Raw genomic sequence first — 27303 nt, forward strand, 5'->3', positions numbered from 1 at the left:
ACACAGATTTGACATGTAGATACTATCAATAATATATGTACCCCCCTTTCAATAATAATAATATATTTTGACAACCATACAGATATGGACATGTTATAAGTATTTTGTATGCAAAACTCAATTGTTGCCTTTGGTAGCAGCTGCAACACACTTGGCCATGGTTAGTGAGGCCCTGCTGATTGGATCTGTCATGTAAAAATGTTCGAGAGAAACCTGTGTAGGCTTCAGTGGTTCCCGGCCCACAGGCTGTTTAGCTCCCTGAAAGAACAAATGTACAGAATACCATTGATAAAGTGTACTACACACAACATGTATTATCCTATTTGAATACATGCAAGCAGTGCCCATATTGTACGTGTTTACAAAATAAATATACCGGTGAAAGGTCCACTGAAATGGAAATTTACTTACCATTTTGTTGAATAAATAGGTTGTTTTTATCATTCAACGCACAAAACACCTTTTTAATACAATTATGTTGTTATACTGAGATACTAAGCCACAAAGTCTAGATGTAAGACAAAAGAACCAGAATTACTGTTATTACACACTTTACAATGGGAAAGGTAGACAAAAATGAAAGTCTAATGTGCAGGCAGCAATACCAAGCTCTCCTTTTCAACTTAGCTTCATTATGCTTTTTCTAGATTAGTTCAGTTTGCTTACAAATCTGGGTTAGCAGTACCATGAAACAACACTTTTCTAAGTCACTTCTCTACCTGGCAGGGACAATATCTCATGCATATCTTGCCAGTAGTGCCATCACAATTGTTTCCCTGACATTTCTCTACCTCCATCTGCTGTATTGGACCCTTAAACATATTCAAAAACATCCAAGAAATAAACTTAGACTTGCTTCGACCACTGCACTGTTGAATTATGAACCAGGTGTTCTCGAGCTTTCTTCACCAAAAGACCAGCGTAAATTCACTATCTATCTCTCGTAGGCTTGTAACTGGCTGCAATACAAGTTCTTACCATGTTTCAAGTAGTTAAGGTAGCTATAAACTAAATCATATCTACTATAGCTATACATGGACACTTCTGTTGTTTTATGGTACCTCACACATACTGAAGTTTCTTTGTCTGACGTGCTATGACGCCAATATAATTGACTAACCACAATATACTAAAATAGTAAAATGTATTATATCTACTAAACAACTGAAACACAATCTAGCTAAAAATTACATGTACCAACCTATCCCACTAGTAGCAAGGATTGATAATAACCAAAGTGTATTTTATCATTTCAGTGGACCTTATAGCTATCCAGGTAGTTACAATCTTGAACTATTGTCATAGGAGCTTGGATCTAGATAAGCAACTTATAAAACATGTTTGAAGTGGAAGTTGTGCTATAAGCAAGGAAATCTTTTGAGAGGAGTAAAGTGGATAACAACATCAAAGGGACTTTAAAATTCAAATAATCTACAAACATCCTGCGGGATGACTGCTACCCTGTACACAAGCCCATAGTAGCAGCCTTCACAAACTAGCCACGTGCTTTTTTCTCTAACTGAAAGTTATAACTGTAGAATATGGTGATACAGTAGATCATAAAAACTGGGTCTCTTGTTTGTAACCGTAAGTGCCTGTCTGTGATTACTATTAGGAGGAATATAGAAACATATAATGGCTTGTTGTCATTGCTACCACTATATCAGAACCACCACAATAGGTTCAGCCTTTCTAAATATGAAGGCATGTTCATAACTGTTCCTTTACTCAATTTGTAACAATTACCTGTAGTGACCCTCATAATTGCAAGCTCATTTTACAAACAATGCTATTCAGCTAAAGGTAACAACTAGTTCTAATATGTCACAAGATGTCCAGTCAACAAAAACAAGTAGTTAAGCCAATTCAACCATAAACCACATGGCTCACAACAAACTATTGTTCTCCAAACAGAATATTTTTTTATCAAACCAGTGTTACTAATCACAAGACATGTCATGTGTGCAAAAATACCTGGTACAGTTTGTCAGCTATTGAATAAAAATTTGCAGGCTCTAGGTTTCCATATCTTGTGAGTGTAGGGGAGATCTCTGATAGTCTCTCCCTCATTTTGTTAAGATCATCATAGGGAAGACAACAGCCAGCAATCTTAAAGATAGTACACAAAATTTAATTATGTTAATAACACAGTATATATTTTTACTTCAGAAAGAGCCCTGATGATCATCCAGTCTTCCCTGGCCATTCCTGGAGGGTTCACAGCTATCCTACAAAGTGAACAATATCTAGCCAAAACATCAGCAAACTAAACATGTTTGTCCTGGTTATAAATTACAATAATTATTGGCAAGCCTGAGATGCTACTGTGTAAACTTACACTCCGTAAAATTTTTGTATTACAATAGGTTTAAATCATGGTATGACATATATTATGTGGAAATCCTGATACACCATAAATTGCAAGCCACAATCTCACAGCCATGCATATATTTTTTTATCCCATGGATAAACTTTTCCCTATCTTTAAATAAAATTAAACCACAGCTCATTTCCCCACCACAATGTGCTGTAACTGCTATTACTATAACAAAATTATTTATTACCATCAGAAGCCCTGCAAGTTAGACCTGTCAACAGTGAAGCCATTAAGTGAGCAATTAAGACATTACTGGGTGCAGTATAATCTCAATAGTAAAGAACAAAAAATTGCATCATTTTGATGGACATACAATTAGCTACTATATTGTGGTGCTGTTGTCAAATAAATGTAATTACTTTGATTAGGGATCACAGAAAAAAGTAGGGAAACAAGGGAGGAATAGGCAAGTTGCATGATTACATCACACATAAGGGTACATGCCCATTTATGGTATCATGTTTAAAAAATTCCGTTAGAATGTATGGAGAATAATGTCACGTGCAAAGCTTCCTAGCCACATTCTACTATATATTCTATTGAAATTTGTATGGTTATAGTCCAGTGAGTAAGGCATCGTGTTGTGAAAATCGCTCGTGAATTGGTCACACGCAGGGAAAGTTATGGGGAAAATCCTGAGCAGTGTGGTTCTTCATTGTTTGGTAAGTTCTTTAGAGCGCCTTCAATTGGTGAATGAGTTCATTTCAGAACCTATGTGGACTCTGGTGGAAGATGACATACCTGGGGCTTCTCTGGATGGTCGAGATCTATTGGAATTGCATGTGGTGGAGCTGAAGCGATGGTTGAAATGTAGAGGAGCCAATCAATCAGGATGTAAAGCTGATCTTATCTAGCGGTTAGATTATAATAATCCAATGCTTTGCATAAAGCATACAGTTACTAGTGCACCAACAGTATAATCGACTCTAACACCCCGTTCACACTACCCTCTAACCCGGGTAGAGCACGGCACGGCTTGAAACAAACTGGAGTGTGAATCAATCGAGCCGTGCCGAACTGGGTCCAGCATGGCACGACAAGGAGAGGTGGGCTGGCACGAGTTGGCCCTGAGTTGACTCGGGATAGCATACAGTCTGAACGCATTCCGAGCTGGCCAAGTCAGGTTAACAATATAACTTGTTCTGTTGGCCACACAGCAAGTATATTCTATGTTCAAAAACTGTTCTTCAAAATGGCTATGACGTACCGTAGTTCTAGTAGGCTTTGTGACAAATACGCTCGAACGACGTGTTAATAATCCTGGAGAAAGGAGCATCCACTAGCTTAAACATGGTGTCTCTAATATTGTACGGCTTATTTCAGCTGGTTCTACACTTCCTTGCTACAATTCTAGTGTCTTTTTATTAAGCGCCTAAATAATCAAAAGCTCATGCGCTTCTCTTAGCTAATTATTATTCGGCGCTCGCACTATCGAGCTCGTGTCAGATGCAGTAGTGTGAACAAGTGCCAACCCGAGTTCAATAACCCGAGTTGAAAACACTCTGGCTAACCCGGGATAGTGTGAACGGGGTGTAATACATTCAAGTTACCTACAGTTATAAGGCAATTACTATATTACAGCCAATCTAACTTGTACACAAGTAGCACATACACTTGAATACATGCCTTCTCTTCTGCAGGGTGCATTACTACATCGCAACCGGACTAGCCTCTCAGTTAGTGGGTCCTGATGGTGGTCAACACCGTGTACAAGTTGACAAGCTGCATTTACATGCAAGTTGGGAACTGCCAAGTGACGGATGGATAGTAAATATTGAGCAGCTGCCAAAATTTTCATGTGATCATCTATTTGCTCACTTGATATCAAATTCTAGAACTGTTGCATCTAACCAAAAATCTGCAGCAACCAAGAGATACCCAACAGGTGCCATGAGACATAAGGAAGCAGGATACAGACTTTTAATAGATGACCATGTTAAACGAGTAAAGTTTCACCTAGGTAGTGATAACAAGTGCTTTTAAGTGCATTGGTCCAAACGTCATTTGAAATGACTACCAATTACTCTTTATCAGTTTGCATGAACAAGTTGAATGGCTCCGTAGTTGGAGCATGATGCAAACGTAAAGCAGGAGCTGGAGGGTGTTGTAAACATGTTGCAGCTTTAGTGTACTGTATCTTGGATTACTCCGATTGTAAACTTACAGAGATTCCTGAACACAAAACTTGTACAGAGAAGCCTCAGCAATGGAATGTAGTCAAGCACACTAAAGATGGTCATCCAGTTTAGTTTTCAGAAATATTATTTGTGCATCACACATATGGAAAGCGTAAAGCTGAAGAGGAGTACAAAAGAATGGCCAAACGGAAACAGTCCTGTGCATGTCCTGTGTTGGTGCATGCTGTCAATGAAGAGGAGCTTCATGCAGCCTTGAGTCTAATCAGAAGAATTCACATTATTGAAGGGAAACGATTGCAAGTCACACTTCTTGAAAATTCTGAAAAAAGTGACAGTGATGTTTTTGATGATAAAATAAGAGTAGAAATCGATGACCAACCACAAGATAATGCCATGCAATGTGAAAGTGCAAGCAGTGAGAACACACATGGTGACACTAACTGCATACCCTTACTAGATGTAAAAGAAGCTGCTTTTGTCACATCAGCATCACCCAAGAAGCAGCTGATAAAATTCAAACAGAAACCATGCAACAGTCAGTTGTGGTACAAGGAGTGCCAGTGGAGGGTAACAGCTTCCTATTTTGGTGAAGTCTGTAAAATGCAGGAGTAAACATCTCCTATTACACTTGCTAATACTATTACTTCCCAGTGCCAAAAGCCATTTATTCCAGTACCTTGTTTATGGGGGAAAGAAAACGAACCGATTGCTGTTGCAAGATACATCCAGCACATGAACACATGCAGTAAAGATGTCACAGTAACTCAGATAGATCTAACTATTAATCCAGCCTTTCCATATTTAGGGGCAACCCCCAATGGTTTGATCAAAGATATTTCAAGCCCTGATTCTTATGGTATCCTGAAAATAAAATGTCCATTTAAAAACAGAGACATTGGTCCTACAGAAGCAGCACAAACCAAAGACTTTTGTTGCGAACTGAATGGTGGCATTCCAACACTTAAAAGACGGCACAATTACCAGTGTTGGGCAAGTTACTTTTTACAAGTAACTAGTTACATATTACATATTACTTGCAACTGAACTATTTAGTTACAGTTACATATTACCCATAAAATAAAGTAACTATAATAATATTACATGTTACATTACTTTGTGTCCACAGCCTTAAGCTGTCACGTGTGAAACTACTACCTTATCACGTGACATGATTTCGTTGTTGGGCAATGTGCAAATCTTGGTTATAAGTAACCAGCTGGTGAATAAGCTTCATTCAGTAGGCTTCATTACTTCGTTATGGCTAGGCGTTACTCAGTGGATTACTAACGAGATTAGTAACTTCGTTAATTATAGTAATAATATTACGTAATATTAGATTTGTTACAGTAACTATATTACTTAGGTAACGTGTTACATTTGTAAGTAAAGTAACTTGAGTCATATTACTTGTTTTTATAGCGTATTTCGTTATATTACTTAGTTACCACAATAGTAATAATATTATGTAACGCGTAATTTGTAAGTAAAGTAACTTGAGTCATATTACTTGTTTTTATAGCGTATTTCGTTATATTACTTAGTTACCACAATAGTAATAATATTCTGTAACACGTAACGCGTTACTCCCAACACTGACAATTACTATACTATCGGGTTAAAGAGCAGATGGCTGTGGCTTCCAGAAAGTGGTGTGACTTTGTCATATACTCTAATGAAGTATCAATTGAGCGAATAACATTGATGAGAAATTCTGGATGACAATGACACCAACTCTCAAGGAGTTCTACTTTCACCTGGTAGAATACGATAATTCTTTATGCATTCTATTTCCCTTTCCACATGGATGCATACAGAAGTAATGCGTCTTGTTTCAGCCTCTTCTTCAAGAGACAATTACTCCTTTTCACTTAAAAATGGTGGAATATTGAAAACACCTTCTTTGCAACTAGCAAGTCTTGTATGTCAAACCCTTTGTCTGCCATCACAACATCAGCTTCAAGGAGTTCTATTAATCCACAGCTTTCCTTGATTGCCTTGTCCGAAACGTGCCCACCACAGAGATGAGAGATAAAAGTTACCAGTCCATTGGGAGATATGCCCTCTAAACCTTTGCAGTATTGTGGCTTTTATACTGTGAATATGTTTGTGACTGGGCTCTTAAAGAATTAGATGATGGCATCTGTACAAATAATCTCTGTGCAATCAATTATCACTCTTGTTTTTGGATAGTGAGTTTTAAAACAAGCGGGCATTTCATCGTCTACCATCTGTCTTGAAGCCCACATTGGCAACTGTTTTAACCTGAAGAAAAGGAAGTTGATCCATGTTACTACAATGCGAGATATAGAACTAGGGTGTAGACCGACCCTGTCCCCAATATCCTTCTTTAATGAGTTACATCGAAGATGGCATACCACAATGAATAGCTCATCTATTGGCTGTACTTCACGAGAGGGACCACATTTGTCAGTTTCAGTTGGACGATCAGTTTTACAATCTGATCCCCAATAATTCAAGTTGGTTACTGCAGGCCCTAAGAATGAGTAAAAGTTGCAAAATAAGAATATGACAGAAATCCAGTGTAGAATCGAATATCATCATCACTACCTACAAAATGGTCCAAACCCAATTTTTTCAACGGACACAGCTTGGAGTTTCAGTTTCAATTCTGCAATTTCTTGCTGTAGTTCACTGATTAATGCTTCAGTTGTTTGCATACTTTGCAGATTCCAGTGTTCAACTTTTAGTTGTTGTAGGTGGTACCAATCTCTGCTTAGGTGGCTTTCTAAAAGTGGGTTTGGGTAACAAAGGAAATAACACAGGTATGTCAGTGCTTCCCATCTTCTTCCCGTTTATAAAACGCAAAGAATACACTCTGTGGTGTTCATTCGGAGCAAAGTCTTTCCTAATCCATTTTGTCCTTAATGTGTCATCCTGTGGAAATTTATGAAACGAAAGCTTCTTTTGTTTCTTAGAATTTGAATAGCAGCCAGGAATACAGCAAGTATATTCCCTCTCACATTAGTTTTTGTATAATTAGCTGAACTGGCTACCGAATCAGTCAACGAACTACACTCCTGAGGATTTTCCACCATAACTTTCCCTAGGTGTAACCAATTCATGAGCGCTTTTCATGACATGATACCTTACTCACTGGACTATAACCGTACGAAATTTTATAAGAATATATGGTAGAAGGTGGCTAGGAAGCTTTTGAGAGCACGCGCATGACGCTATTTTCCATACATCCTAACAGAATTTTTTAAATGTGATACCATAAATGGGCGTATACCCTTATGCATGATGTAATCATGCAACTTACCTATTAAATGTACACTAGTAAATCTGCAGGTGTAGGTGACCTCCCTTGTTTCTCTATAGCTACTTTTTGAGTTTTTCTATGATCCCTAATTTTTCCTAATACTTGTTTGTTTATTTTTTTAATAACATAATTATCACTGGTGAACCCACACGTGCTACATCAGAAGAAAGAATGGCACCAGACTTAATGATTTCATCTGAATGCGTGCCAGTCAAGTGTTTTAATAGCCTCTGCGCTTATCCTGTAGCAGGCACATACGGGAACAGGGATAACCAGTTTCTCACGCACTATCGCACGGTTAGATGATACAATCGCATACTTTCAGAATGTTGATAGCAAACATTGTAGACGATTCTTCAAAGTGATAATGGTACTACTAATGAAGAGAAACAGTAAGGAGAGGGATTATATAGGTTGGAGTGATGTGTTACTACTTTTGTATGCCTCGAACCAGCGACCTCATGACTGTATGCGCATGTGCACTTGTTTAAATGCCAGAAAACCAGACTTAGAGATAATCGCTTCAACTATATACAGGTTAGCGATGTTTATTGTATTATTATAAACAGTGCTAGCCTGTAAAGTTGTGAAATTTCACGTTTGGTTTCACTTACATCAATATTTTGCACTTTAAAGTTATATAATGGCTTATGGTTGCTCTTGTGTAAACAACAACTCCATAATCAATTTCTTGTTCTATAGCGAGTAAAAAGATAAATAGTTTTATAGGATTGTATCATATGGTATGGTGTGTAAGTTATAGCAGTTTAGAAGCAGCCTGTACAAATTTGGCAGTGAGAGGGTTACTGACTCAAAAGTGAAATGCCATTTCACTTCACTTTCAACTCATTACATCGTGTTACAAATGAAGAACAGTGGAAGAAATACCTCTGCAATCAATCCTGTCACTACATAAAACACAGATGATTCCTGTTTATAAACTGCATCATGCACTACTGTCAGTCGACACCTTGGGCTGTCAGCAAAAAGAAATGGAACACAAAGGAGGACAAGGTAAGTACATGATGCATCATATGTACTGCAGTATGCCAAAAGGCATAGAGGTTTGTCAAGCTGAAGCAACATTGAATAGTAAAAAATCAAGCCCGTAGCCTTAGCTGTTATACTTGTCTTGAAGGCATTAGTCAGTCAGTCAGTCAGTCAGTAGAAAATTCATTGAATATAAAATTAAAATTTTGTTGCAATCTGTTGGAAGCATTTAGTGTCATGCTGAAGGGATTTTGGGCTTGATCTATATATATTGATGTGAAAACTGTGGCGTCAGGTGAAATGATGCAACAAGTAATGTGCTACTTACAAACATCATAGGTACTTCCCAAGAATCAACAATCTTTTGTTAACCTCCTGCACTGCTAATATACGGCAAGGGGACTTCCACTTCAGAAAATTATCACAGAATATCAAGCTACTTATGTATCTTTGAGGACTGTTTTGTTACATCCTGTCTTCTTGGCTACACTAAGACCTATTGTGTCTAGTTTCCAGTGAAGCACAAAACAGGCAAAATTAAGGCTACATTAGCAATAGCAAAGGATTCAATTCAATGGAACTATGGCCATCCTCCATGTTTTTAACAAGCCTCAAATAACTTGTCCAGGGATTAATCTAGGGGGGGGGCTGGGTTAGCTATTGCCCCCCCCCAGGTTTATACCTAAAGCCTTGAGAAATGGAAAGGTTTAATTGATCCCAAAGTTGTATAATCCAATGGTCAATATTCAATGGCATCACAGTAAACTTTCACCAAATTGAGTATATTTACGCTTAAATTGTCAAAATTTTCCTGGGGGAGCATGCCCCAGACCCCCCTAGAATCTGAAGCACCTTACTTTGCCCCCTCCCCCCCCTCCAACTTAATAATCTGGGTTGAGCCGTGTTGTCTATATATGTAATACAAATAGCTACCATTAAATATGTAGACAGGGTACGGGATACACATTTACCTGCTGTGTTGGGCTCTTCCCTCAGTGTTCACCCAAGTAGCATTCTTCTCAGTGTATGCTGCTCCAGGCAATATTATATCAGCCATATTGGCACCATGGTCTCCATGGTGACCCTGATAAACAACTACACAATCTTTTGGTAACTGATTCCTTGTAATCTGATTAGAATCCTGTCACAGATTACACTATACAATAGACAATAACTTGTACAACTTACAGCTCCTAGAAGATATAGTAGTTTAATATTATCAAGTTGTGGTCCTGTGGGCTTGTAGCCAATGTCCAGAGCAGCAACTTGGCTGGCGACCTTCATGAAAATACAAATTCAAATGGGTTCATAGGAATACAAAACAATGAAACAAGGGAGGTCATCTAGCTATACAACCTTCTGAAGTATAGGGATTAAACATCCACTTGTATAGCTGCAGGTATATGACCTCCTTTGTTTCATTTCTATGATCCCTGGTCAAATCTTATACTTGTTTGTTTACTTCACATAATTAATGACCGGTGAACTAGCACATAACACAACAAAGACATCACACACATTACAAAAGTTAATTGCTGAATGCACACCCTGACTAAAATGCAAAGAGGTCATTCCACTTTATTTTCGGCTACGCATGTTCCACCCACTATACAGCAATACACAGTATGAGAAGCACTGATTCTTATAATAGCCAACACTGAAGCCATGACACGTTACTGCCAATCAATGCCAACGTTGTAATAGAGAAAAAAACAGGACACAAAGGAAGACAAAGGTAAGTACATGATGCATGCAGTATAGTTGCTGCTGTTAGTGAAAAAGGCATGTCTCAGACTGAAGCAATGGTAAAAAGTGAAGAAATCAAACACGTAGCTTTAACCATAGTACTGGTTGACTTATGCTCACCAGGTAATCAGAGTTAACTTTTAGATTTCATAGAAACTTGTTGGGATCACTCTGAAAGGCTTGACTATGCCTAACCTATACTGCCAAGCTAACATGAAGGAGAGGTGAGGATGGTTTTTGAAAAGTATTTTTCAGAAGGTAAGCTCAAACCTCCATGACTCCTACTATACAGTATTACCGTTAGTAATGTGTACATCTGTACAAACTCCTTTAATCTGGCATGCCAGCATGCCAATACTAGTGATGCATGGTACATCACATCTGTATCTAATAACCGTACTGTATGATCACAACACAATACAAGTACAAGGAACTTTAAGCTTTGATCCTAACAAAACTTAAATTTCTAGATGCATGCTCACGCTAGCCTACATATCTGGTTCCTGAAATTGGAACCGTGTGTGCGTGCCTCGGTATGTCTGCCCAAGCAAACAGGCTTTGAGCTACCAGAAACTTTCATTCAATGAAGAGAGGCAGTTTATGCAATATTAGCTTTCTGTTTTCATGGTGTTTACTTGAAGGGGTGTGGCCAGTCATTGAATCCATGTGAAACAGTTCAGTGCAGGCAGGCCTACGTGCTATAAGCCTGTAACAGGCATATAACGAGCATTAATCGGATGGCTGCAGGTTCGAGGCTGCCTAGGTCCAGTCATGGATTTTTTCTCCTTTCTCCACCATTTTTCAAACACTTTATGTAACAACTTTAAACATACTGTAGGGGTCCTACAGACCTTCAACACTTGTGCTGTAAAGCCTTAATAAATAAATAATGACTTTGTAAGCTACCAGAATTACCATATCTCTGAGGCATGCCACTTTGTACGCAAAAGAAAATTAAGAACAACCACAAGGCTTTGTGTAGAGAATTTGTATATGAAAACATGACACTATAAAACAGTTTAAAGAGATACTTCTGTGCAAAATGGGTTGTTCAGAGTTAAGCTTTAGCAATGCATAACAATGAAATTGATGAATATAAAAATAATTGGTGAATTATTGTTTTAATGTACTGCATGTACAGTATTGTGATATTTTTGGCCAGAAACCCAAACTTGCATGATCCGTATATAGTACTATCACACTATATGATATACATGTATCAGCAATCTGATACCGTACGACAGGAAATTTTTATGAAAGAGAAATTAGACGAATCTGTAGAATTCATCAAATTTTAATTTGTCAAACATCAATAACTCAGTGTTTAGATCTGTGATTTCTTGCTTTCGTCAAATTTTAATTTGTCAAAGCTGATTAATTGTGCAAGTTTTCCTGCTGTATGGTACAGTAAATGGGCACTGATAAAAATTTCCTTATTCTGTAATTGTCATTGTACAGTGTTTGAACACTCTAGGAAATAAGTAAACAAGCACAAAATCAGTCAATGATCATTTCCCTCGATTGTGCAATCAAAATATCAATACATACCAATACAGCTAGAGTATCACAATGTTCCTATACATAGTGTTGATATACAGTGCACACATTAATAGCATTATTGACACATTCACATATACAGTGAAATAGGGCCACCTTTGGGACCCACAATAAGTGGCTCTATTAGTGAGGTAGCCTTATTAATGAAAACCTCATTAATCCAGCCATAAACAAAGTGGCCTTATTATCAAAGTTTTCAACAAATCAATACCTGGGTATAGTTGCTGTAACATCTATATTACAGGTTTCATCATAATGCACAGATAGGATTATTCAATACTTGAGGCATAATGGCTGCTAAAAGCATGAAATACGTTGTTAAAATTATTGGCATAGCTTTTGGCAGGTACACAGGAGCAGCAACTTTTACAGTGATAGGCCCCTTTATCGAGGGAATATTGTGTCTGCAGTAAGTAGCCACTGGCCTTATTAATGAGGTGGCTCTATTAATGAAAATTAAATCAATGGAATAGTATGGAAAATTCATTTGGACTTTCTGGACCTGACTGCTATAACAAGGTGACTTTATCAATGAGGTGGCCACTAAGTGAGGCTTCACTGTATTTTCCCCTGGCTTATTTTTTATCTTTAAACTGACATTCATTTAATTATCCCTAACAACATTATTGGTCATGTTTATAATTTGTGCTGTCTACACTAGAGAGGCTTCATTGTTCCAAGAAGCACATGCCAGGACTAATGAGGCATCTAGCAGCGAAGAAATCAAACTATTTATATAGTAGCATTAGCAATTACCGTACAGCCTAAATATTTCAAGGAAGAAAATATTTGCTGATTTCGTGGTTTTGGGGGCTACCAGTGAAAATTTTATCCTAGACCATTATAGTCTTAATACATTTTAGGAGTGTTTGCAAATTCGCAAAAAATTATTGTTAGCAGCATTGCTCAACCTTAAAATTTTGCCCCTCGAAATATTTAGGCTGTACGGTATTCAGTTATGCTTGTATATAAGCATCAGTCAGCTGGTAAGTAGATTTTTTAACAACTTGTTGGTCATACTACTACCATACTACATGATACATACACACAGTGAGGCACACCCTATGAAGCACATTCATCACTCTCCAATCACCATCAGCAGTTTTAGAAGAATTAGCAATTCTGGATGCCAACCTATGAATCGCTGCACCATCTGGTCTCTGCAGAGCTACACTACCCACAACTATCATCGGTCGCTTTGCAGCAGCAAACTGTTTACTGAAACGATGTTTACCATTAGCAATATCTTCTAATACTTGACCATCTTCGCCTAAATGCTGCAAAGCACAACAGTACAAATGTAAAAGATTAGTACAATGCCTAACTTACATTGTATTGGTAAGTGAGGTCAACTTTAGTCCCCACGAGAGCAACTTCTAAATCATTGTGAATATAACTATAGAGTAAGAGTACATATAACATGTAACAGTAAAAGCAGAGTGTACCTTTTCCTAATCCTGGCATTAAACAGAGGAGCTTCAAATCGCGGGTTGGTGCCAACCAGTAACAAAAGATCAGCATCCTAACACAACATAAATATAATCTATCACATATCCGACAGCTATTTTATGCTAACTTCTACTCCAGCAATTCCACTGTTGAGCAGGTAGTTGGATCTCAAATCAGTACTACAAAAACAGATGATGTCAGTAGTGTGTTAGTAGCATGAATACTAACCTGGCACCTACAGTCGGAAAAGTCTCTTCTGTATATAAATTTTCACACATGAATTTATTTAGCAAATCCTTCAGTGCTACCAGTGACTATACATTAAAATGGTTAACATCAATAATATAATTATGCAAACATATATTATACCTCGGCATCAGCTAGGCCACCAGCTATTGCAGCCATGTTTTCACCATCCAATTGTCTCAACTAAACAACAACAAGATATGTTGCAGCTATATTGTAATGTTGCAGTATATGTACTTTAGAGGCCACTTCGATTAGAGCACTTTCCCAATCAGTTGGTTGTAACTGTCCATCATCTCCCTTTACCATAGGCTCAGTCAGTCTCTGGAATTTCAGTCCATCATAGGCAAACCTGAATATATGTGCATGTGAAACTATTTGTGCTTTGAAGACAAAGTCAAAATACCTAGTTTTATCTGAAATCCACTCTTCATTAATATCCTATGAATAACAAGTTGAACATGTATACCACATACACACACGTACATAGTACACACTGGTAGTACATACATAATATTATATGATACATAATCCAATCTATACCAAAAATGCTGTGGAAAAGGGTGCAATCCATGGGATAAAAAGTTATGAAATCAAAGGTGGTAGATAAGAATGGCTGCAATTATATTTTTAACAATTACAATAATCTGTGATATCACTTCTTTATATGTGCAAACATCTTTGGAGATTGTCTTGTTTTGTTTTTCTTTTCTACAGGAATAAACAAAGTGGGACAGAGGGGAAAATTTATTGTACAGTGTCTATGTTGTCAACTTTTATTATAGGATATATGTGTGTTTGCTGGATGAACATTGTATTAGGATGATGATTCTATTAGAGTGGAGCACAGCAAAAATTGGTATGCAAAAGCATAGCACAGCAAAAATTGTCTCAAAGGCAGCATGGAGCTACATATGCATGAAAATTCCATTATACTTTTTCCTGTTGATAACAAACTGGTGTGGCACACCAGCTCCTCAGGGTGTGCCATGTTATAGATACATCCTGTACATACACTTTACCTCATTAAGTCTTGGCAATACTCTCATAACTTCTCCTGCACGAGTGTCCACTACTATATTACTACCAACAGCATCAAGTACATCAATACTTTCCGTTTTCCTGTTGAAAAACATGTATCTATGAAGTACTACCAGTTTGACTAGTAAGTACATAGCTACAAACCTCAATTCCCAGGGTCTTGCAGTAAACGAATAAGGCTTAGATGTGAGTGCTCCAACTGGACACAAGTCTATAATGGTATGCAACTATATAATTTGGTGTAAATGTTACATTGCCTTACCAATGACGTTGCCTGACAGCTCTGATTGAAACATTTTTTCAACATAAGTGCCAATCTGTTGATAAAATACAATTTTTTGTTGCTGCATCACACATGCACACACACACACACGTGCGCACACACACACACACAAAACAAAGCCTTTGGCTACCAAGCTAGCATGGTCACACCTCCAGCAATGGGACGCCTGTGCACTACTCAGGTGCAACCTGGTACCGTGTTTTGACGATCAACTTGTCTAAAATGGTTGGTACTTGAGAAGGTGAATACGCTACACCATAATCATGCAGTTGTTCTCGTCTCTTTATCTGCTGGATGAGCAACCGGAATGCCAGGACCATGATGTCACAAGAAGGGAACCAAGCTGGAGGCCAACCACAGAAAGTACGACCTCTGATGCATTTAATGGAAAGTTGAGTTGGGATAAGTGGATAGACCACTTTGAAAGTGTGGCCCATGTCATTGAATGGAATGATGCTACCCACCTTCTCTGGTTGAAAGTTCGTAGGACAGGAAAAGCCCAGAATCCATGGAGATGCATCAGCAATAAAGCTAAAGATTTAGCTGATGTACTTCATTTTCTGGTCGATAGAGTATTTCCCGACTTGGAGGACAAAGGCAAAGAGCAGTTTTCCCTGGACAGGTTTCTTGCATTATCAGTAAGCTTTGTTGGAATTAGCTTTGGCAGTGAAGCAGAAACACCCTAAAAACATTGATGAAGCAGTCGCATACACACTTGAGATGGACTCCTCCCTATCCAGCCAGTGGCAGCAGTCATAGCTAAAGAAGAGGTTGACAATGAGGATACCCAGGAGGCAATGATGACCACGGCAGCAGTGCAAAGCAAACAAGATGCAATGATGGAGATGCTCCGTAATCTATACACAACACACCACACTTTAAAACAAATTTGAAACAATGTTACTGGCAGTAAACCCCACCACTGCACATCACGTTGTTGGCTCGAAAGACATTCACTTTATGCTTGACACGGGCACTGTTATTAGTCTTAGGAGGAGTTCCAATGATGGTGCCTAGCCAATTTGGATGGCAACAAGCTGGTAGGTGTAGAAGGAAGTGTTATACCAATCTTGGGGTAGCTAACTTAGACATTACTTTTGCAGGTATCAAAGCCAGAGGAGGCTTTATTGTCACCAGTGCTCTTAATTCTGAAGCCATACTAGGACTCGATTTTAACAAAACCCTTGCTGTATTAACACGGAAGCTGCATCTCAAAGGAAGAGCCCTACACACGAGGAACCCAAATCAGGGTGTGAAAGACGCTAAGGTGGTACTACAGGAACAGGTGGTCTTACCACTGCACGGCATGCTGGAGGTGATGGCAAAGATTGAGGTGTCTGCGGTTAATTGCAACTGCATGCACTTGGTAGAAGATCTATCCCAATTTTGTTGCAGCTAATGCAGTAGTAACTCCTCGACTGAACAACGAGGTAGAGCGTACCTGTTCAGTTTATCAACACCTCAGTGGATTCCCTTGTTATAAATAAGTAAGGGCATTGTGATAGCTTTTGCATCGATGCTTGAACCATTCACCTTAGTAACGAGCAGTACAGAGACCATCGATGAACCACCCATGGAGGTGACTTCTAAACAACATAAGCTACTGTGGAAATCAGCAGGAACACCCTTGATATACAGCAGAAGCATCACCTCTATAATACCTTGCTGGGTTAAGCAGATGTTTTTGCACTGAGTGATGACCAGATGACCCCTAGGATAGTGGTTACAACAGATACCACTGGCACAGGACCAATCCCTACAACTGCCAATGGAAACAAGTACATCTTAGTGGCATCAGATTATTTCACCAGATGGGTGGAAGCTTATGCCATCTCTAATCAGGAAGCAACCACTGTAGCTGGAAAATTAGTCGACAAAAATGTTTTGCCACTTTGGTCTCCCAGAGCAGCTTCCTTCCAACATGGGGGCACAGTTCAAGTCTAAGGTAGTAAAGGAATTGTGTAACATGTTGCACATCAACAAGACCCACACGACACCCTACCATCCACAGAGTGATGGGCTAGTTGAAAGAGCTAACCACGCCATCCAGAATATGCTAACAAATGCTACTTATAGTCAGGAAGGAGGTTGAGAAAATTGTTTACCTAATGCATATAATACCAGCAAACATGCATCAACTGGGTTTAACCGATTTTACTTGATGTTTGGATGTCAGCCACACATGCCACTAGATAATACTTACGGTGCCACCAAGTTACAACCAAGAGCATTGCCAGTATGTAGCAAATTTAAGTAAAACAATGGAATTGGCTTATTATCTGGTATGGGAAAACATGCAGACTGCCGCCCACAGGCAAAAGGAAAACTATGACCTCAAGGTACATAGAGATAATAAGTTCACAACCAGACAGCTTGTGTGATGGTGTAATCCAGTGGTCACTAAGGGAAATTCAAGAAAGTTATTCACTCCTTGGGTTGGACTGTAGAAAGTGATCAACTGTTTATCAGATACTGTATATAGAATACAAGACACACGGGTAAGCAGAAGGAGGCAAGTGGTGCACTTTGAAACCTGTCACCAGAATATTCAAATTCCAGCTAAGACAATTGTGCCACAGAAACAAGCCAGCACCACAAAGTAGTAGACCATCACCCCCTGGTACAGTGCTACAACTTGTGGAGGATATTAGTGATGCACTGATACCACTTTTTCACTACGGATCCGATACCGATAAATTAGAGGTGGAAATGGCCAATACTGATCCAATACCGATATTTCTCACAAGAAACAGCTAGTAATTTCAATAATACTTATTACTATACACATTTGCTAATCTTGTCAACTGCAGTTCGCTGGTTTTGTGGTTAACAACTACAAGGATAATAGTTTATGTCTTCAATGAATCTTATTTTGTGGCTTACTACTGTTTCCACTGTACTAATAATGTAATAATACCTAGCATCTGGCTTCTGTCAAGGCTTATATCAGCTCTTGCGTCATCGTGAAAAGTAACTAACTGACATCATTTAAAGTATCAGTTGGCATTGGACATTATAGCTTTACCAATACAAGTCCAATACCGCCAAATTAAGGCCAATATCAACACTAGTATCAGTATTGGTGCATCACTAGAAGATAATAATGATATGGAACCCAAGGAGTAATAGATTCACCTGACCCTTCAGGAACAGTGTAGATATACACCTGTGAGTTATGCAAATAACTAGACACGAGACATGAGAAGGGGGTGATGTAGAACTATTTACTATGCAATCTATTTTTTTATAACTGTACATTAGAATTGGTGGACATATTTCTTCATGAATCATTGTACAACTAGCAAGCACCAATTTACAAACAAAATTTTCATAAGCTGAAAGAAAATTGTGAAAATTTCCCCCCTTGAAAAATAATCCACTATGCAGTGCATGGTCACAATTACAGACCAACACTAACCTGCATGTCTCCTCCTCTTCCTGTTGTCCCCAAGTCCTCAACTCCCGCCACCTCATTACCAAACCTTAGCAACAAAATGTCAACTTCATTATCTACTCTAATAGAACACACAACTTACAGAAATAGTTCATACAATCATGACATAACGATTTATGACACTAAACGTTCAGAGCTGCTACAATGTCTCTCCTTGGTTAACAGCAGATGTCACAACTAGCTAATATGTGTGTGTTGCAATGGCAGTCAGCTATAGTGCTGTTTTTCAAAGCCATACAATTAGCATGCTGTTTTATGTTAACCTTAGTGTCATTTTAATGATACATTTTAATCTGCTAAATTAAAGTCACCACTGAATTCTCCGCATATAAAGTAATGTACAGTGTCCTTTATATGAGGGTCCATAAAGAGTAATTATCCTAATAGCACAAAAGATGAAACATAGGGGCTACTGTCAACATTTTTAACAGCACAGTAAACCTCACTTAGCGACCACTTTGTTATAACGATCTGGTCCAGCAAGTACACATATCATCCACGCTATTTTTCATTAATACAGCCACCTCAATAATAAAGCCAGCGGCCACATATATACTATGTGACCAAACTACACATATATACTATGTGACCAAACTAGTAAAATCAACACAAATTACCCTTCAACAGAGTGATCAGCTATGCATGCAACAAACCGAACACAACAGTTTGTTTATGCTGTGCAAGATGTTTATGATCAATGAACAGCTGCTACATCTGCTTAACATGACAATTTACCGTGTGACTGTTCTATTAGAGTGTTTCAGCCTCTCCTTCAAAATCTGTAAAGTTACTGATTCTCCATATCCAATTCAGCTGGTGCTGTCAATGATTTCTAATGGCTGGCTATTACACACCCACTTCTATTTATAGCCAAGATTTTCAGTAATAAAGCCTAATATAGGGCCACTTGTTGTGGGTCCTGTGAGTGGCCCAAGGTTTCATTGTATGATTTTGAAAATGCGTAGTAATCAAAGTTTTGGTTGAAAAATGATGAATTTTTGTGTGTTATTGTATTTACAGTATGATATAGTTTTGGTTTTAAAGAATGCAATAAATCAATACACATCTATACATCACCAAGGGGGGGCCATTCCTCTCTTTACCAACCTTATTCAATGGGGAGACCATTAAAATAACCTACTATCTCCAAAAACAACTGACAAATTTCTGAGTCTCCCTACTAGTACCACACATATTAGTCACTACCTGACACATCGAGTACAGTGAATACAGCGGGTCATAATCGTCTTTACCAGTGGACCAATATTCTTATCTTCCACAGCTCTAGTAATTGATATACAATGACCAATACTGCTGCACTATAAACTGTTTAATATGTACCTTTTGCCAGTAATTTTATTGTCCACAAATCTGCTTCTGTCACTTCCAAATGCCATTGACTGATCCTAAAAAGACAACCCATCCATACACATTATTGCTTAAATAAAAAACATATTTCCAATGTTCAAATTAACAAGACTGTACAAGACCAGTCACTTCACCCAAATCATTCAATGGCATTTGCCAAGACGAAGAGTTGCTGTTAGAAAGCTGTATCATTACATTGAGATATGATCATTCAAGCAATCACAAAGGCACTCACTGTTCAGAAAAGGAGGCCTGGTATAACCATAGTACTATCAAGACCCACAGTAGTGTGTTGTGCAGCCAAGGAAGCCAGTACGCAACACCCGTGAGTATATTGACAGGAAGAAAACACAATTTTCGCACCTCCATAGCTCTGTGCTGCCTTTATGAAACAAAACGATTTTTGCTGTGGACACACCCGCCAACTTCAGTACTCCACATATCAAATTTGAGCGAAATCGCTTCAAGCATTCCCGAGATATGCGACTTCAAAAATTGGCTTAGTTTCTTCTGCTTATTTTTCTTACTCTTTTCGCACACTTACAAAAACTGCTATAAAATATGAACACCATATCCGATTGCCTTGAAATTTGGCACACAGAAGGGGGGTATAAAGGTACATCTTGGTACCAAGTTTGGCTGAAATATGATAAACAGTGAAGTAGTTATTAGCAATTATTCACGAAAAATAACACCAATATGTTGTCGTGCCTACAGGATAAACCGCTTGCGGGAAGCTGAAAATCGGTGAGTGAATAGGTTAACTATTGGACCTCAAACCTTTTGCAGTTTGAAAGAAATTGAGCTAAAAAGTAAAAACCACGAAGATACAGAGAAAAGACCAACAGTGTGTAACAATTATGCAATCGAGATTAGCTAATAAAAAACTACTACTTGCCACGCCTACCAGAAAAACCACTTGGAGTAATGCTTTGAAAATCGCTGTACAAATGGAATAACCATCTTAGAAAGGCTATTCAATGGTGTAGAAGAATCAGACTTAAAGCCACAGAGTTATAACACGAAATCCAACTTGGTGTAGTAAGTGGGAGATCGAGATATTCTAATAGAGCAGTCACCTTGAAGAGAATTCAAGAGATCAGCTACTGTAGAAACAAGTAACCCATATAGAGATCAGCCACAAACAAATCACCCAGTAGAAATATGTGCTGGAAACAAATCACCATGTAGAGAGTGCAGCTAGAAACAAGTCACCCTAAAAGAGTTCAGCTACAAACAATGAGAGTTTCAGCTACAGTTCAGTTATGTAAGAAGTCACCTTATTACTTATGTAAATCATTCAATTTATTCAGTGTTAAACATACAAATATTTAATCAGACAAAAAGCTATACACGCAATTGCTTCTTTTGCTCCACAATTTCTGCAGTAAAGAAAGAAAAAAATAACAAGTTAAAAGGAAGCACCAAAGCCAGTTTATGGCCTAATAACACGGGATTGGAAGATCCGTTTCGTGTGCTTGCATTCCTCATCATACCAGAAGTAATAAATTGGCTATTGTGTCATATCATTAATTGCATTGCTAACTGGGTTGCTATGCTCTGTTATCACAAGATGGTCAGTGGCATGTATTCCAAGACCTGTAAGTTCATACTCATGACACCAAGATTTGTAATTGCTACACTAAGCCACTCTAGAATTACTTAGTTTCAACATAATTATAGTAGATATCAGGAGGATGCTTATAAATACCAGAAAAGGGTACACAAATCTGACTAAACTAAGTGACCATGTACCTGGTTTTCACTGGAAAAGCTCTGGAGAAGATGTTGAATTGTACCAATGCGTGGCATAAACCATTCAAAATTGTCCCAAATTTGATGCAATGCCTCTAGTTTTACTGTTATGTCTTCAAAGACATGGCAATGCAGTAATGTCGTACTGTGCGACAATTGGGGTTGAATATATAGTATAAAAATACTAGCTCATATTTCATCCTAGGCACTTACAATAGTTTTGTACAACCCTTAGTGAAATAGGCATTTAAATAACCAGGCTTTTAAAAACCTTTTGTAACCTTCACCAACCGATAGGCAATCCACAAAACCACGAGGAGTGTGTACCCGGAATATACACATTATATTGAGTCTGCCAATGGAGCTTCCAATCCCGTGTTATTAGTATAGTATCTATGGTACAGCCAATCCTTGCATCTCCATTGCAATCACTTTTGAATCAGTAAATTCTATGAAGATACTCCATTTAAATCAAATCCAGGTGCTGTTTCCCTGATGTACCCTACCTCAATGACTTAAATTAACCACAAGAGCGCCAAGACCAGTACCAATATGTAAATAACTATAACATGCATGCATAGATACGTTCATGTATGTATTACAAACTACACAGACACACCTGTAGATCACACTCTCCAGCCTGATCACATATGGGGCAGTCTAGTGGATGATTAACTAGCAGGAACTCCATCACACCTTCCCTGTCAGTCGGTATACACAAAATCATGAAATGATGCGAGCATTGGTGTAACACAAAAGTTGAAAATTTACAAAGCTATAATTATTTTCACAAACTGGAATTTGGTCAAATACCAGTCAAATTAAATACACTGTCGGATCCGCCTGTTCATGGAGAGTAAGAACATTTTATTTAATGTCCATACACTGTTTGCGATGTAATAGAAATAAAGTTTACCATTGTCATTTCTTTCCTAGCGCACATAAAGGAATATAAAAAAGCACTACACATCTTGGTGAACACACTGAGTCACATCCCATCTTTCTACAATACGTTATGTTTGGTTAATGCCTATGACCAAAATCATACCTAAGCACCTATGATTGGTCAAGTAAAGGTATTTTGGTTTCGCTAAAACTTTACCTGTACAGATTAACTGTAAAACACCACAGTAACACCGTTATCATAAACATATAGTTTAATTACATACTCATCACCAGACAAATAGAAATCAACACATATAAATCAAAGCAGGCACCAATTATACTATACCTTGCTTTCTTGGTCTTCTCTGACTCAGTTAAAATCCTCATCCCACTCAAGACAGGCATGGCACATGATGCTTGGGGCTATATACAAGCACAGAATATACAAACTGAAAATCTGTGGATATGTACATGAGTGTTTAGTAGGCTGTTGATATTACTTCTTAAAAAATGACACTGTATGTATAGGCATGTACCATATCCACTTGGATAAATGCCACGAAGACAGGCATGGCACATGATGCTTGGGGCTATATACAAGCACAGAATATACAAACTGAAAATCTGTGGATATGTACATGAGTGTTTAGTAGGCTGTTGATATTACTTCTAAAAAAATGACACTGTATGTATAGGCATGTACCATATCCACTTGGATAAATGCCACGGTGTTCATAGCTCCAAAAATTGATGCGGCAACTAATCAAAATCGGCTAGTTCAAGTATTAGGAATTTAAGTTTGATTAGGGATCATAGAAAAAAAAGCAGGGGATCAATGGAGGTCACCTACACCTACAAATATAATAGTGGACAGTCAGTCTATACGAATTTACTAGTATATCTGCAGGTCTAGGCAACCTCCCTTGTTTCCCTACTTTTTTTCTTATTAAAATTCATAATTTTTTCATATATCTGCTTGCGTTTTTTTTGTAACATTATCATGACTGGTGAACCCGCTCATACCACATCAAAGAAAAAGGATGGTGCCAGAGTTAATATTTTCATCTAAAAACACACACCCCAGCTAACAATTACTGGCTCGAAAGTGAAATGATCATTACACTTTGCTTTCAGCTATGTTCAGCCCATTACACAGTGCTACAAAATGAAGAAGAGTAGGAGAAGCGCCTCTGCAATCAATCCAGTCACCACAAAAAATACAGACAATTCGCATGCCCCAACTATCAATTACTGACTCGAAAGTGAAATGGTCAATACGTTTCACTTTCACCTATTTTCAGCATTACAAATGAAGAACAGTATCAGAAGTACCTCTGCAATCAATCCAGTCACCATGGAAAATACGGACAATTTCTATTTACAAATGTAGGGAAGCCATGCATAGCACTACCGTGAATTGACACCTTTGGTAGTCAGCAAAAAGAAATGGGACACAAAGGTAAGTCCATGACGTGTGCATTGTATGTACTGCAGTATGTCAAAAGGCACATTTCAGGATGAAACAATGTTGAACAGTGAAAAAAATAGCCGTTATAGAGTTACACTGCATCAGGCAGGCAGTTAATCAGTAGAAATTCCATTAAATAATTTTTTTCATTAAATTTCTTAACTATCTATTGGAAGCATTTAGGGTCATACTGAAAGCACTTTTGGGCTACACTGCCAAGGCACCAGGATGGTATTGTGAAGCTGGATTTTGGGTGATTTCTTTTTGCCCAGAGAGACCCAAACCTCCATGATCCCTAATATACCGTACTATATGATTTTTGAAATCTATTGTGGTACGTACCACTCAAGTGCAGAGGTACGGTGTTTAAGTAAGGAAATACAGTATACGCTAAGCAGAAAATAGCATAACCATTCCTTTGTACCTCACCAATGACATACCAATGTTCTTTATTTCATGGTTCGTTCATTATTCTGTAATTCATCAATTACTAATTGATTAGATTTGTTATTACGGATGGAACTAGTACATGCAATCAATTGTTTACCTACAAATAATGCACAACAAGTACTTTCTCAACTGCTTTGCAGTTTGATTGCTGTGCTCTCTTGCGCATATTCTCTAGAAAAAGTCTTGAGGCTATTGTACAACCCATGCCTATTTAAAGGGGTCTGGTAAACTCCATATAGCAATCTAGTTCACCAAAATGCTAAATAGCACATGCTACATTGAACTATACACCAGAGTACATAGTAGGTGACATTACAAGGCAAATGTCAACTGCATTAGCTTGTTCAACAGACACTTTCCGATGAGTACTTATTATCAAAAATTGATAAGCATGCGTAAGGAAGGATCTGGGTGATAAAACTAACACACATCCTTCGACATAACGGGATCACCAATTTCTGGCCTGTAAGGCCAATTTTTTGACTAACTAAAAACCCATAGAGCCCATTAAAGAGCTCAGAAACCTGTTACACCTGTATTTCGAACTAGTTTAAAGAAACTATCTCAAACATGGTATTTTTATATACATGCTGATTTAGAGCTCCCACACAGACACACAGGCATGAACATAGACACAGATTTTCCCAAATCATTTCTTAATCAGGCATGTGCCCACAGCTAACTTGCAGCCAGCAGTGGCTGGATTCAAAACACTGCATGATTAAGAACATGTGCATATACCTTTGGCATCTTCTCCACTTCAACTAGACACATTCTACAATTTCCAGCAATGGATAGACGATCGTGATAACAAAACCGAGGTATCTGGATCCCAACCATTTCACAAGCCTAAAATATTTGGTGGAAAAACACAACTGTGATTCATGATGGACAAATATGAATTCAAAAATACAGTAGTTAGTCTTACATGGCCAAACCACTGTTTTCTCTGTCATTGGGTAGGGAGAAAAAAGGGTCTGTTCCAGTTCGTTTTGACACATCATGAGGCTGCGTCACAAGTATTGGCCCCATGAAATTAAACTCCATTGTTATTTAATAAAACTACCGTATAGTAGCACAGAAAGACTCAGCTTACCTGAGAATCACTAAGACTTATAACCGATTCAATCATTGGTAGTTTCCAAATCAGCTTTGATATTGATTGTAAATGTGCACTTGTGATTTATGGATGCAACCGGCTATTATTTGACAAGTTTAATTTAATTTGGGGGTAATGTACAGTTCTATGGTTAACGCTACCCAATTATCTGGGTAGTGTGAAAATGTGTAGGATTTGAGCCAGACCAGACTCCTTACCCAATGACAGAGAGAAAAAGCAGTGTGGCCACACAAGACTACTATAGTAGTCATGCCACTTCACAAGATTGTCCATGTATTTATCAAGTCCATGATACAAGTACCATAAGATGTTGAGAACAACACTAACCCTCGGGGTATTATCCAATACACATATCAGTATATCCTGCTAACTCACTTGTAGTACTGTTGTATCTGGGTCAACATAAACTGGTATGTCATTTACAAAAACTTCCAGTTTCTTGGGAGCACTGCTGGCTACAGCCTCTGTGGCATACACTCGCCAGCCAAGAGCTAATCTCAAAGTACATAACGAATCATACACAACCGGTATTTTACCTGCGCATTTGTGCCAGTTTCTTCCCAAAGCGCGAAGCATTCTTTTCAACTAACTCACGTGAGATGTTGCGAGGAAGGCGCTAATTGGAATTAAAACGTTACTATCGGTTGCAGAAATGTTTTTACTACATTTCATGGAGTAGCCTACCTTTTATCGTCCAGTTCTACTGTGTTTAATGTTGCTTCAAAGATGGCAGAAGTATCTGATACTCCGTTTACCCAAGCAGATTACTGTTACATGTTTGTATTGGTACTACAATTAGTGATGATACTAGTAGACATATTGTGTAACTGTTTAAGTGTACTGTTTGGAGATCAGCAGGTTACACTCCTAATTATGCTCATCATTCAAGATTCATGCTTAGTTTTTTCACTAATCCTTCTCTTCCTAGTGTTTTTCAACACATTTGCATTTAAAGCCGGTCTTCTTGGACTGTTGGTTAAGAAATTCCGTGGAACTATTGCAGTTCTTTCCCTCTACTTATTATTAACAGTTATTTACCAGTTGTGGTCGCTGATCCTCAGATGGGATCACAGTGGAGAATACATTTGGAACAATAGTCTACAAGCACTATATGTTTTTCAGAAGCTGTGTGCTGTGTTCCACTATTACCTGTACAAAAGGGCAGCATTTACACTTAGTGATAGCAAGTACTACCACAATTCTGAATGGATCAAAAGAGAGTTGAGATGATTTTTCGTCATTCCTTAGTCACTTATTTCAAATTTGTGTTCATGTTTTACATCAGATGTAAAAGTAAATCAAACTTGGAATTATACACAGTAAAAGTGTAGCATTTTAACAATCCAAATGTTGTGCAAATGTAACATACCTTTTGTTACCCACATTTTGTTCGTGCCCTGACAGATTTGTTCGGTCCCCTAGCTTATTACTTCACATACCCATACATACCAAACATAGATCCTGCAGTAACCAGTCTTAATAGCAAATGCATGTGATGATGACAAGCATTGGTGTAGTAGAGTTAGCCAAATACACTGGACTCATTTCTAATTTAATTGCATACAATCTTTGTAGATATCAGCTATGCTATCTGTCCAGTAATATTAATTGGGAGTGGTCCAGAATTTGGAAAAAATCCTATACTTGCTTAGTTATTAGAAAATCTGTCGTGGTAATTCTGTCTCATTGCAAA

General features: G+C 38.1%; 2 protein-coding genes across 2 annotated transcripts; one reads left to right on the plus strand and one right to left on the minus strand.

The window, feature by feature from the left end:
* Positions 1-42: 42 nt before the first annotated feature.
* LOC136249440 (NADH-ubiquinone oxidoreductase 75 kDa subunit, mitochondrial-like) lies at positions 43-26238 on the minus strand. Its single transcript, XM_066041448.1, has 24 exons — positions 26147-26238; positions 25986-26101; positions 25232-25339; positions 22919-22995; positions 22307-22388; positions 19906-19970; positions 19771-19848; positions 18529-18592; positions 15090-15144; positions 14972-15038; positions 14809-14908; positions 14193-14227; positions 14024-14138; positions 13910-13969; positions 13769-13854; positions 13668-13719; positions 13537-13613; positions 13421-13487; positions 13153-13368; positions 9977-10066; positions 9760-9929; positions 2165-2228; positions 1975-2109; positions 43-258 (listed from the first exon to the last, which is right to left on the minus strand). Exons 1-24 carry the CDS (start codon positions 26184-26186, stop codon positions 118-120), a joined length of 2160 nt encoding a protein of 719 aa, XP_065897520.1. The 5' UTR covers positions 26187-26238; the 3' UTR covers positions 43-117.
* Positions 26206-26925, plus strand: LOC136249441 (transmembrane protein 138-like). Its single transcript, XM_066041449.1, has one exon. The coding sequence runs from the start codon at positions 26337-26339 to the stop codon at positions 26838-26840; it is 504 nt and encodes a 167-aa protein (XP_065897521.1). The 5' UTR covers positions 26206-26336; the 3' UTR covers positions 26841-26925.
* The last annotated feature ends 378 nt before the right edge of the window (positions 26926-27303 follow it).

Source organism: Dysidea avara, chromosome 3, assembly GCF_963678975.1.
Source record: "Dysidea avara chromosome 3, odDysAvar1.4, whole genome shotgun sequence".
In the NCBI taxonomy this organism is placed as follows: Eukaryota; Metazoa; Porifera; class Demospongiae; order Dictyoceratida; family Dysideidae; genus Dysidea; species Dysidea avara.